General features: G+C 40.7%; 1 protein-coding gene across 3 annotated transcripts in view; it reads left to right on the top strand.

Annotated features, from left to right (window-relative positions):
* The first annotated feature begins 2,386 nt into the window (after positions 1-2,386).
* Positions 2,387-12,451, top strand: part of TMEM117 (transmembrane protein 117) — a 178,950-nt gene continuing 168,885 nt past the window's right edge. The window contains exons 1-2 of one of the 3 annotated variants that reach the window (XM_071423569.1): positions 2,387-2,515; positions 5,164-5,468. In XM_071423569.1, the coding sequence (XP_071279670.1) occupies positions 5,192-5,468 (277 nt within the window). In that variant the 5' untranslated portion in view covers positions 2,387-2,515; positions 5,164-5,191. Of the gene's footprint in view, positions 2,516-2,917; positions 3,245-3,269; positions 3,454-5,163; positions 5,469-12,451 lie in introns of those variants that run through there. The other 2 variants (XM_071423567.1, XM_071423568.1) reach the window with 2 other exon arrangements.

Here is a 12,451-nt window from a genome sequence, read left to right as displayed (position 1 = left end):
TCTGGTCCAGAATTGACTATCATCATAGCAGAGAAATTGTGCTGTGTTTTGTGTTTGTGACTAAAACAGTGTTGAAAACACACCAGTGTTTGGGCTATTGCTCAGCAATGCTTGCACAGGATCAGGGCTATATTGCTTTCCCATTCTGCCCATATTCCCATACCAGCAAGTAGGCATGAATCTAGGAGAGGACAGAGTTGGACAGCTGACCCCATATAATCCATAATATCATGCCCACCAATAAAACAGGGTGGAGGAAAAGGGTGAGATAGAGGGTGTATTCAAAGCTGTTTATCAGAGACTGATGGTCTGCTTGTAGGCTTTGGTGAGTGGTTGCCCTAGCATATATTTTTTTAGTCCTTACTTATTACATTTTATAATTCTCACTTTTCTTTTCCTTTACTTATTAAACCATCTTTCAGTTGACCTACTGGTGTTGTTTCTTTTTCTCCTATTCTGTCCCCTGTTTCACTAGGGAAGGAGGCAGGAGGAAGTGAGCTAGCATCTGTGTGGGTGCTTACCTGCTGGACATGATCAACCCACAATAGCAGGATGGAAGAAAAATACATTAAGAGCACAATCTCTGAGGAGTGGAGGTTTGAGGTTTGAGGGAATGAAGTACCTCTAATGAGAATCATGCCGGGGAAGAGGCATTTGTGCATCCACAAATGAAAGGAGGAGGACAGGGTGAGAAAACCATGACTGTTTAACCTTGAGAAGAGGAGGCTCAAGGAAGAGGATCTTACTGATGTGTCTAAAAGCCTGATAGGAGGAGTAAAGATGAAGACAGACTCCTTGTGATATCCAGTGAGGGACAAGAGGCAATGGGCACAAACTGAAATATGAGAAGTTTCATATAATTTATTACAAAAAGAACATTCCAGTTACAGACTATTGTGCTGATGGCTGATTCCTCATATCTGAGTGTAAAATGACACTCAGACAAAAATTGATACTGTAATATCAATTAGTAGTAGCAATATGGTTAGTTCAATACTTACAGCTCTGCTGGAAATTGGGTGTAAAATGACAGCCTTTACACAAGTACTATTTTGTAGTAGGAGTGTCGATAGATTAGTTCCATTCACAAGTATCAAAACTAACATTTCAAGATGACTCATTGTCCTGATTCAGCCTGCTCTTTAGGTTCAATCTACTGGTTTTACTTCTGGCTTTTTAATTTGCTGACAGTTTTGTAGGTAAGAGTTTGTTTATATTCTTCTGTTGCAGGCAGTCCCTGGCTTTCACTGAGCAGGCCTGGTTAGTCTTGTCTACTGAGATTATTTGTTAATTGTTGCTATTCAGGTGTGTATTTCATCAAGGAAATCTTGATTTCTTGGTTAAAAAGAAGAAATAGGAGCAGTCCTTTTTTTTATATATGAGTGAAACACTACTCTTTTAAAAATTATATCAGCTTCCTCTTAAAACAGCAAATGCAACATGAAATTTGGGGGAGATATATGGAGGACTTATGCTTTTGGTTACTTTAGTAGAAAAGTAGATGATTTTAATTTTATTAACTTAGTGACTTCAAAAACTTGCTCACTGATTTACTATCTGAAAAAAATGTTCATGGATGTTTTGTAGTAGCGTGGGTTCCAATCTGAGCTGAAGAGAATATTTTTTGGTGTGTAGGTGCATGAAGAGTATGATCTCTTTGTAGTGCATGCTGCCTCCCTCTCTGTGGATTCTCATTAGCTGAACATAAGGAGACAGAGTTCTGCAAGCGTGGCAGTACACACAGAACTGTTGCATGAACAGGCAGTGCTTTTCACTGTATTTCTGTACTCTCACATTGCACATGATGATTTTTCTTTTTGAATTTTCTTTTTACTGTAAAGATAGCTTGGGGTGTGTTAGTGTGAAATACTGAATACTGAATCTTTCTACATGAAATTGAGGGTCTCAGACGATTCCACTGAGGAAGATAATGTGGTGATTATGTTGGACATCTTCAATAGCAGTTACATTTATTTACAAAAATACAAAATACTGTGTTGCCAGAAGTTCAGAAGGGGTTCACATGTCGTCTTCTGCTGCTTGTTCTGGTTGTGCTGGTCTTTTGCAACATGACTCTTCTAAAGACCCTTCCTCATTCCTCAGTGGATCTCAGCCACATTCCTGTATGCCTTGGCCTGAAGCAGCCAGTTGTCTGATGCCAAATTTCAGACACCCACTCCAATGGAGCTACCTGACTTTTCCCAAAAATATATTGTGTCTAGCAACTTCAAGTTTGTTTTATCTGTCTTCAGCAATGACCAGAACTAGTACATACTGCATTAAAACCCAGTCATAATGCAATGCTAAGAGCATCCTGTAAACGTTTTCCTGGAATGTCAGCAATACCAGCACACTGGCACTAGGGACCACATCCCACATTAAAAGGCTTTGGTTGACAATTCGGCTGAAGTGCAACGTCAACAACTCTGGCAGGCTGCACAGGGGCATTTTGCCCGACACAGTGACCATACAGACTGGGTGTGCACCCTGGAGCCTCAACCTAGCCCCTTTCCAAGTAAGTAAATTGGGTGTAGACCTCCTTCCCCTCCCAAATATGAGGGTTTTCATAGCTCGTCCTGAGTGATCCGGCTGTTATTGCCAGCCCTGTACTTTTGCTTTGGGATAATAAATAGCCAGTTTTGACCGCCTGTTTTCCGTGCTTGTAAATTTGCACAGTCCCGGAGTCTGACCAAAGGGAATTGAGTACCGCTCGTGTTTCGTTCACCTCGGCGGCTGGACAAGCTCCCGTGGCTCCCCGGCAGCCTTTCGCGGGGTGAATAAAGACACCCGCGGCACATCGCGCACGTTTCGGGTCCTTGCCGGCAGACTCCGGGGGAGGGGCGGGCACGGCCGGGCACGGGCGCCGGGGGCGCCGGGACCCTGCCGCAGCGGCGCCGCCCGCTGCCGCCGCGGCTGCGGCACTGCCGGTGCCGCTCTCCCGCGCCCGGGAGCGGAGCGGAGCGGAGGAGCGCAGCCGCCGCCGCCGCCGCAGCCGCCGCTGCCTCCCGCGGCGGCCGGGGGGCGGGACGCCGCGGCAGCAGCGCCGCTGTCAGCGCCCGAGGGGCTGGGGGGCCCTGCCGGCCGCGGCAGCGGAGCGGGGCCGCCCGCCGCCGAGAGCCGCACCGGGCGGGCGCCGAGCCGCGCCGCAGCAGCAGCAGCAACAGCAACAGCAGCAGCGGCAGCGGCAGCAACAGCAGCAGAAGCAGCAGCAGCAGCGCGCCCGCGGCGCCGGATCCCCGCGGCGGTGAGTGCGGCGGGCGGCCCGGGCGGCGGCGCCGCGGGGGCCCGTGGCCCAGTGCCCGGCGGGGCGGCGGCGGCCGCAGCTACCGCGCCGGGGGACACGGCCGCGGGTGCCCGGTCTGCGCCGGGGGCAGCGGGAATTCGGTCCATTTAACAGGTTGGGACGGGCGTGTGGTCCGCGGCGCTGTCGGCACCCCCGTTTTCGGCGTTGAGGTGGGTAGGAGCAGGATTTTTGTTAGCAATTTGTCACTGCTGCTGTTGCTAATATTGGCTTCCGATTCTATAAAACGCTTCCTAAGAAGCCGCGTCTTCAGCTGGGTATTTGATAACTCTCGGCTATCCGGCAGCTGTCAAAAATACCAGGACGTGTAGTTGTTTTTCTCCAGCCCCATTCGGGTTTTAAGATGGCTCATACACATAAGGAAATACCAAAACTTTTCTTAATGGTAACAGAACGAAAGGAGAACAAGAAATAGCTTTGGGCATCCTTATGGCTCTAAAGGCGGTTTAATCTCCCCAGAGTGGTATTTTCTTAGGCAACGACCCCTACTTTAAATCAGTTTTTTCATAAAGTTTTCGAAGAACCGACACTTCCTTGTGCCAACTTTTAAACTCTGTAATCTGGTACTATTTTCTTTTTCATATGTAATTTATGCATAATGGAATATTATTCCTTTCTTTTATTTACTGAATGCATTGTCTGAATCTGTCGAGGGGTTCCTTTATCCTTTTCATTTATTAGGTACAGGATTACTTGCAGTTTTACTAATATAAATTGGGTTATGGAATTAAATAATTTTGGGACTAACTAAAGGGAGACATTGAAATTCATGCCATTTCTAAGTTTGCAAGACCTAAGTTAGAAGTCCAGGAAAGGATGAGTAATTGATAGGGGTTTTAGGTCTTTTGTGGGCTGGCTCTTGTTTGTTTTGGTTTTTTTCTGCAGGGCATATGACATTTGCAAAAATTTGCCACTGTATCCTTGAAGGATCATGCTGTAATAAACAAGCAGTATTACTAGACACATTTTTTTTCTTCCTACACACTGTGTCGCTTGAATAATTTTGGTGTTCTACAGCACAAAGGCCTTGTATCTTTGTGCATACAAAGTGGTTGAAGAGGATGAAACAACTAATTGGTTGTGAATAAAAGAAAAAGAAATCAAATGGCAAACAACTAAAATGCTCCAGGGTCAGTCGCATGTTTCTATAGCAGTACTTAATAAGTAGGCAGGTTTCAAAATACAGTTTTTGCATTCATACAGAACAGTCTGTTTTCAGGGTGTCTTAATTTATGGTTTTGAAAATATAGGTGTGCTCTCTAAAGTCAGTGAAAAGATTTATACAGGCTTGCCTGACTTGCAAGAATTAATTCTAGAAACTTTTCCAAGATGTTATTCTTTCATGTGAGCACACGTTTCTGATCTTTCTGGGTCATTTGCTTTTAAGCTTCCAGTAGAAGACCTCTGGACTTCTGGGCTGGTTCCATCCTTCTCCTACATGGAAAAAGATTCCATTTAGGCTTAGCATAAATTTTTTGTGAAATCTGTGTTGTATTTTTTGTGTGGCTGGAAAGGCAATCTGGGTTTTAGGTATCTTGCCATGTTCTTGTATTCATTCTTCTCATGCCCAGTTATGGAGGAGGTGCATGAAGTATAGTTATTTGAAACTGAAAATCTTGTGTTGCAATGTACATATATTTGGTTGTTGTTTTTGCGTTGGAATAGAGAGACATTTCAGTTTTTCCTGTGTCTGGATCTAACAAAATCTTTTGATTGAAACTTTCATTTCTAGTCAAGTCTAAAGTGTTAAAAATTACTGATGACAAGGTTGCAATGATTTGATTTTGAAATGTGTGAGTCTCTCCTAAACTCTGAGAATTTGGAGTACATATAACATTATGCATTTGTGTCTTTACATACAGGCAAAACCCAGTTCTGCAGTATCTGAGGATGGATAAAGACTTCCGCTACTACTTCCAGCACCCGTGGTCTCGCTTAGTTGTGGCTTACTTAGTGATCTTCTTTAACTTCTTAATATTTGCTGAGGACCCAGTATCCCACAGCCAGACAGAAGCCAATGTTATTGTTGTTGGTAATTGTTTCTCCTTTGTAACAAACAAATACCCTGAAGGAGGAGGCTGGAGATTTTTGAAGGTCTTTCTGTGGCTCCTTGCCATTCTCACAGGACTGATAGCTGGGAAATTTCTCTTCCATCAGCGCTTGTTTGGTAAGTTAAAAGATGCATCTGCTGACTTCCTGGTAATGGCTTTCTGACTTTTCCATTTAGCTTTTTACTGGTGGCAATTTAGTAAACTTTGCTTTTAATCACTTCTATTGTTTAGAGCTGTATAGAACTCAGTACATCAAAGCTTACACTGTGATGGAAACTAATGCCATAGCATAACTCTCAGTGATTCCAGTCAAAAAAGGATAAAAATAGTGAAAGCTGACATGTCTTAAATACTTGGGATGCCAGTAACTTTCAATTTTTCTGTCTTACAAATGTACTTCTTTGCACTATCAGACTAGTTTTTATGTCTTATTATATAACTTTCTCAACAATTTGAAGAAAAGGAATTCTTCCTTGGGGCAGCAGCTCTTCATGTCTTGTCAAAAGACACTTAAGTGGAAGCAGAGGCTCTTGTAAGTATTAGCAGAGCTGTGCTGAAGAGCTCCCGTGTGAAAATGAGAATTCTAGGACCTGTCTCTGTTTTAGTACAAGAGCAAAGCAGTAAAATGGAAAGGTGGGAAATGGGGAAAAACATGACAGTAAATGTTTCCATACACAAGCTATGACTTAACTGAGGAATGTACTGTACATGAACTAACTGAAAGGGATGAAATGGCTCTGTAAAAAAAATCTGAGACTGAGAACTTAGATGTAAATATATAGAGATAGAAAAATATCCATTGTTGTCTTAATTCACCTGTAGAGAATGTTGCATCTGAAGGCTCAAGGCTGTCTCTGTTCTAGAGATAACTAGAAATCTTCAGTAGAAAAGATTTCTTTGTTTCTGCCAAATACAGAGGTCTCCTTGGCCAGATCTTATGAGTTCTTGGAGACCTATATCACACCTGAGATAGCTCAGCCACCTCAGATGGCATAAAATCAGCAGGATGGCTTCTGTGGTAGTGTTGGAAACAGAAAAGTTTTAATAAAAGGCAAAATAACAAAGCTCTTTACAGAGAAAACCCAAGCCAGGGGCAAGAGGCTCTTGCTCCTGCTAAAACACCTCACAAAAGCAAGTAGTTCCTTTTGTTATCTTCTTTTTCTAGTAAATTGCTTAGGTGGGACTTTTTTGCTTCTGTCCAATTAGCTTTCCTTAAGTTTGAGGTGAAGTCCCCAAGGTCCTATGAGGTGTCTTTTTACCTACTGAGGAGAGAAACTTCTGGGCTTATTCCCTTTTTAAGGAGACAAAGGACAATTTGGTCACTCCATCAACAGGGGGCACATTCCTACATCTGCCAGTTGCACTATTTTTTGAAACATCTGATTCTGGGTGTGTTGCTGCTGGTCTGGATGGACAACCCCCATATTCTTATACTGGTATCACTGCAGGATGGATGGTTACTGGTACACCTCAAAGCACATGAGCAATAGGCCATTTCCTTAGTCTGTCTCATTCTGTTAAGATCAAGAGAGAGCCACTATTGTTTCAATAAATCAAATGTAAAGCTGTTGTGTTGAGGAGTGAACAAGCAAAGCCACATCAAATGACTTTTAATACAGACTTCTCTTGAAGCAGTTATTCTGAAAAATGATTAAGCATCATGAAGACTATTCAGCTGTTTTACCATAGTGTAATGGTAAATGTAAAATGTTCCCATAAAGAGGGCATTTTACCTGGAACAAGGGCTACCACAAGAATTATTTCAATTCTGGCTTCCCCCGTTGAGAAATTTTGTTAAACTGAAGATGTTTAAGGAAAAGTGATGAAACTGATGATAAATTTAGAAAATTTGCCCAATAGTGAGAGGATTGAGAGGATAAAGGGAAGATTAGAGAGTGACTTGCTCAAATTTGAAGGGCAGAACTTTTAGTTCAGCATATGTAATGCAAGGTCCAGTGCTTGGAAGTGGCAAATAGCCAGCAATTTTTTTTATCTGAAAGGCTAGACAACCCGTAGAACAAGTTTTTATAGGCTATGACCTCATCAAGACATGAATTTTTATTTTTGAGAACACATTTTTCTGACAACAGAGTCATTATCTTCTATCTAGGTAGGTTATTATGATAATTCCTTCTGGATTTGTAAGTGAATATCGTATGTAGCTAAACATAAATTTTAAAGTGGCTTGATTCAGTCTTGCTGCCAAACAGGGAAAGTCTGTCAGTGTCTGCTGCTTTGTGCAGTTGCTCAGTGAAACAGGATATTACCCATATTAGCAGCACCCATCTTTTATTTCTGTAAGGATCACGTGTCTGACCATTCTGATGTTTGTGGCAGCACTAAGATGGGGTCAGCATTGAGAGGAAACTAATGGGGAAGAAATTCCTAACCCTGAAGGCAATGCTGGTTTATGGATATTTGTGGTTGTGGTGTGGGCAAGCAACAGGGGTGTAGGTACAATCTGATTTCAGGCTGCACGTTGAGGTTCATGGCAATTTGAGCCAATGTGGATCTGTCACCGCCCCACCCTCCTAATGCCAGCCACATCATTCTGAGCCAGTGCTGTTGTTGATGTGACAGTGCAGCAAGCCAGCTCAGGCAGCCAAACTCATGGAAAATCAGTTGCTTCTGCTGTCATCTGCAGCAGCTCCTTGAACTGATGTGATCACTTGAGTGCCAGTGCTGATGAGATGGCCAAGGACTGTGCAGCCAGGATAGCTGGGGGCTGTGGCAGCCATACCTTGTGCTGGCTCCAGTGCTGTGGGGCTGCACCCACACAGTGTGGCAGTGGAAATGTGCTGCTGGTGATACACTGAGAGCAGATGGCAGGCAGTGGGACTGAGGAGCTGACTGTATTGCTGACTGATGTGGCTGTGTAGCTGTGTGGATAGACATTGCAGTGATGAGAATGTGAGTTTACAGCTTCAAGTATCTCTGTGTCTCCAAGAGATTTGTACACCATGAGGAAATATTTTCTGCCTGTTATTTGCTACTACTTTAATGACTTCATTGCCTAGAAATAATTTCTTTTATTGAGATCCTCATTGAATATGTCCTCTGGATCTTCTGGCATCAAGCAGTTAATGAATTCACCCCTTTATTGTTTTTAATTTCTCTAGTCTATTTCTTTAAGTAGCTGTTACTTTTGTAATTTTTATTTAACTTTTTTTTTAATGTATAATTGCTTAGGACCACTCTGGTTTTAAATCCTTGTTTGTTTATTTATTTTTGGTTTTTTTTTTCTCTGCTAAACTCTGTTTGCAGAGGAAATTGTGACTGGTTGTTTCTTGTGGCCTGTGTATAACTTCCTGCAGTCAGGAAACCAAATAGCACCAGTCAATCTTCCCCTGTCAGGTCTTGGCTCAGCATGCAGGCTGCAAATTGAAAATGAAAAGGATTAGTCTGCCTGTCTCACTTTAAATGAAGAGGAAAGGATTTTCTTTCTCTATGCCCTTTCTGCTTTTTTATTCTTTGTCTTCTGTATTTCTTGCTGCTGAGTTTGCATAGGAACTAGAAAGATAGTATAGCTAGAACTGTGTCATAATACAGTTTACCATCTGTGACAGTCACTGCCTGATAGCCAGGACTGTCATGGACTAAAAAAATAAAAGAAATAGCACCTTATGTGTCTAAAAGTGGAAGAAGACAGGTGCTGGAAACCTGATTTAGGCTTCATCACTCTGAGTTTACAGAGAGATAAGGGAGTAAGTAAACTATATTAATGAGAAGTAGAGTTCTCAGCTGGAGGACATAGTGGAATGTTTTCTGTTGATAATGTTTGTTGCAACCTTTGAGCAGTATCATCTTCAGGGAATCCTTCAAGACACTCCTCATGACTTAAGACTAGAAAACAATTACTTTTCTTGTTCTTCAGTCAAGAAATAGCTTATTTCATTTGATAAACATTTCCCATGATAAATATTTCCATGGAAAATAGCCCTTATCTAAGACATTCTTTATATATTCATGACATGCGGTCAGAAGAAGTAGAACATTGTCTTTTGGCTGTTATCCACTGTATTATTTTGATCCATCACTAAGCATATCTTCTGTTGGTTAGGTATTGTGTTTTGCTGTACTTTTAATTTTGCAATGGAAAGTGAAAGGTCATAGAAGAATATTGGGAGTTTGGGGAAATAAAAAATAAAGATACATACCCCTGGTTTGTTTTTTCTTTCTATATGAAAGAATTACTTGAGATAAAGAGGTAATTTCTTGATTAATTTTCTGCTTTATTTAAACCAGATTTATTTAAATCTGCTTGATTAATTTTCTGCTTTATTACAAACTGACCCATTTGATGGCACTATGCATTTAAAAAATCCATTCTAATCTTTACTTAAAAGAAATTCCTAAATAAGCATTTGCCTATTTTTCATATTGCTCTGTGGCATTGTACAGAAGATAGCACAGTGTTTAAGGTATAGAAAGTGTATGTTTTAATTGGCACCTGCTCAGTATCTGCCCGGTTGCTCTTCTGCACTACTTCAGACCTAAATTCTGAGTTCAGTGAAGAGGGGGGGTTTGCCCAAAGTTCAGGCTGTGTATTTTGCATCAGTATAGATAAACATGATCCTTATGAATCATTATCACTGAGCCCAGTACAATAGCTATTCTAATCCATGCCCCTCTACTGTAAAAACTCCATGTTAGGGACAATATTGGAGCTATCTCTGGATAAGAGAATAAGCTTAGGAACCAGAAAGGTATTAAAACTTAAAAAAAGCCTAGGGACTATACATATAAAAATAAGTCTTCAATTTGAATAGACTTTTAGCAGTATGGGCAGTATATATATATATATATATATATATATGTATATATATAAATGGGCAGTATACTTGGAAAATACCTAATTTTTTCAGTCCAGCATTTTTGCTTTGACTGGTCCTTACATGTACTAATCCTTAGCTTATGCTGCATATTAGATACATCAGTTTTTAAAAACTTACTAAAAAATGTACATGTTTCTACTTGTCCATTTTTCTGATTTTAAAGATGTATTAAAATCTGGTTAAAAGCCTGATTGCAGAGATTATGTTTGTATTGTATTTGTATTTGAATCAATTGCAAATGAGTGTTCTTAGATTTATATTTGTAAGTTCCTTTCTAAATGGCGTGGATGGAAAAATGAAATACTTAATGTGTTATAAAAAATAACACAAACAAGATATATATAGCTAAATCTGTATTTCTTAAAATGGAGGAATCATAATACAGCGTGTAAATTGGAGCCGTTGAATAAATGTTGAATTTAATGGGTTTCTCTCTTACAAATGTTCACAGTATGCAGTTTGTTTAAAATTAAATGATAATGTGAGCTTCATAGACACTGGGATAAATGAATAAATCACTCATTACAGGAATTGCACTGAACTGTGGGTGCACACAAATGTTGCAGATTTTTTAATGGACAGTAGTGCCATGCTGGGAGCAATTTCATGATAGATGCCTTCAAACGAAACACCCACCAAGGCTATGTGATCTGAAAACATTACTCTTTTTGTCAAACATCCTCTCTGGAAGGCTCTAAAAGATCATGCAAATGTCTTAAAAGCAGACTCTTCAGTGTCTGCTTTTATGCTGAGATTTCAAGGGGTGTATTAACTGCATGAAGATTGCAAGAGGAAATTAGGCAGACTGGGATTTAGTCAGGATGATGGTGCGCTACATGGGAAAAGTGGGTGCTAGGTAAAAGGATGAATTCATACAATATTACATATATGATCAGTTAGTATCCTGATATTTTAGGGATCATGTTAGTGTAAAATCTAGGCAGAGGTATTGCTGCTGGTGTTGGCATATCACTTTCAAAGTGGTGCTTGTGAAATAGCTAGTGAGCCATGTGATCTGTTTGGCCAAAGAAGCTTCCCATAGATTTGTTAAGATTTTTGCATGCTTGTTCTCCAGCCAGATTGCTTCCCATTCTTGTTTGATGGTAGTGATAGGAACAGTTATATCACCATCTGTAGAAACAAGTGGTGTGCACATAGCAATACTTGCATAAAATTCTAAGCTGATTGATAGAGCATATTCTTTTCTGTTGTCAGCTCTGTGTCTTACATTACACTAAGGACTGTCACTTAAAACCCAGCAACTTTATTCCTGCTCTTTCTTTTCCATTGATGACTTCAGCCTGATAGAAAACAACGAATGTGATAGCTGGTAAAAAATACTGTCTTCAAGAGCCTGTTCAGTATTTTAATAGCAATGACCAAGTTAATACTATTGAAGGTGTTTAAGGTCTGCTGTGATTGCCTCGCGGTCAATTCACCTCTTTTGTACCAGTAAAATGTTGAAGCAATATAATAAAATTATTTTGGTCCTACAAAATGTGTGCCAAGGGGCCAGTCTAACAGTTTGCTAATAATAAAGCACAAATGACTGTGAGCAAGCATTTCTGAGAGCCAGAATCCTCAAATTAAAGGGGAAAAAAAAAGGCAGCAACATAAAAAGAAGAAGCTCTCAGCCAGCCACTGAATGAGTTGCAGGCTCATCAGATTCCAGCTCTGGCAAGCTGACAGTAATTCAGATATCAGTTTATTTTAAACTTTACATCATTCATGAGGGAGACCACAAGTGACCTTTCAAATATAAATGAAAAGCATGCAAGTGACCTCCTAATTTCTTCTCTTACTCTTATTTTTAGAAGAGCCATAACATTTCACTGCTTCCTCTTTTCACACTCAATGAGAAGACTGCTGTTGTCTGCACTTAGCCTTTGTTGTGGAATCAGTCTTTGGGTAGTAAATGATAGAGTTTAATTGGAGAGATGCAGGCAATAGCTACAAAAAGATTATTCTCTCTTGGTAGAAGATTCGATTCTACTGGAGGTGCATACCCCACTCCCCAAGCAGTAGCATAAGAGTGCAGGAAGAGCTACATGTGTCAGATTTTCCATAATGGGAAAGCTCTAGATAATATTTAGCATCCAGTGACTGAAAACTAAAAATAAGTTCATTGCTATTTCATACTGATGTGTCAAATCTGTGTTTTGATCTTTTTGACATGAGTTCCAGATTTTTCTTTCTGTTTGAAGCCAGGAGTGATTTTGGAATGATGCCTGCCACTTATGGGAATGATGTGTCTCCATTCCCCA

Source organism: Agelaius tricolor, unplaced genomic scaffold, assembly GCF_023055355.1.
Source record: "Agelaius tricolor isolate 1412-34295 unplaced genomic scaffold, bAgeTri1.0.p SCAF_3, whole genome shotgun sequence".
NCBI lineage: Eukaryota > Metazoa > Chordata > Aves > Passeriformes > Icteridae > Agelaius > Agelaius tricolor.
Note: the sequence above shows the minus strand (reverse complement) of the source record. Positions and strands in the feature narration are given on the sequence as shown.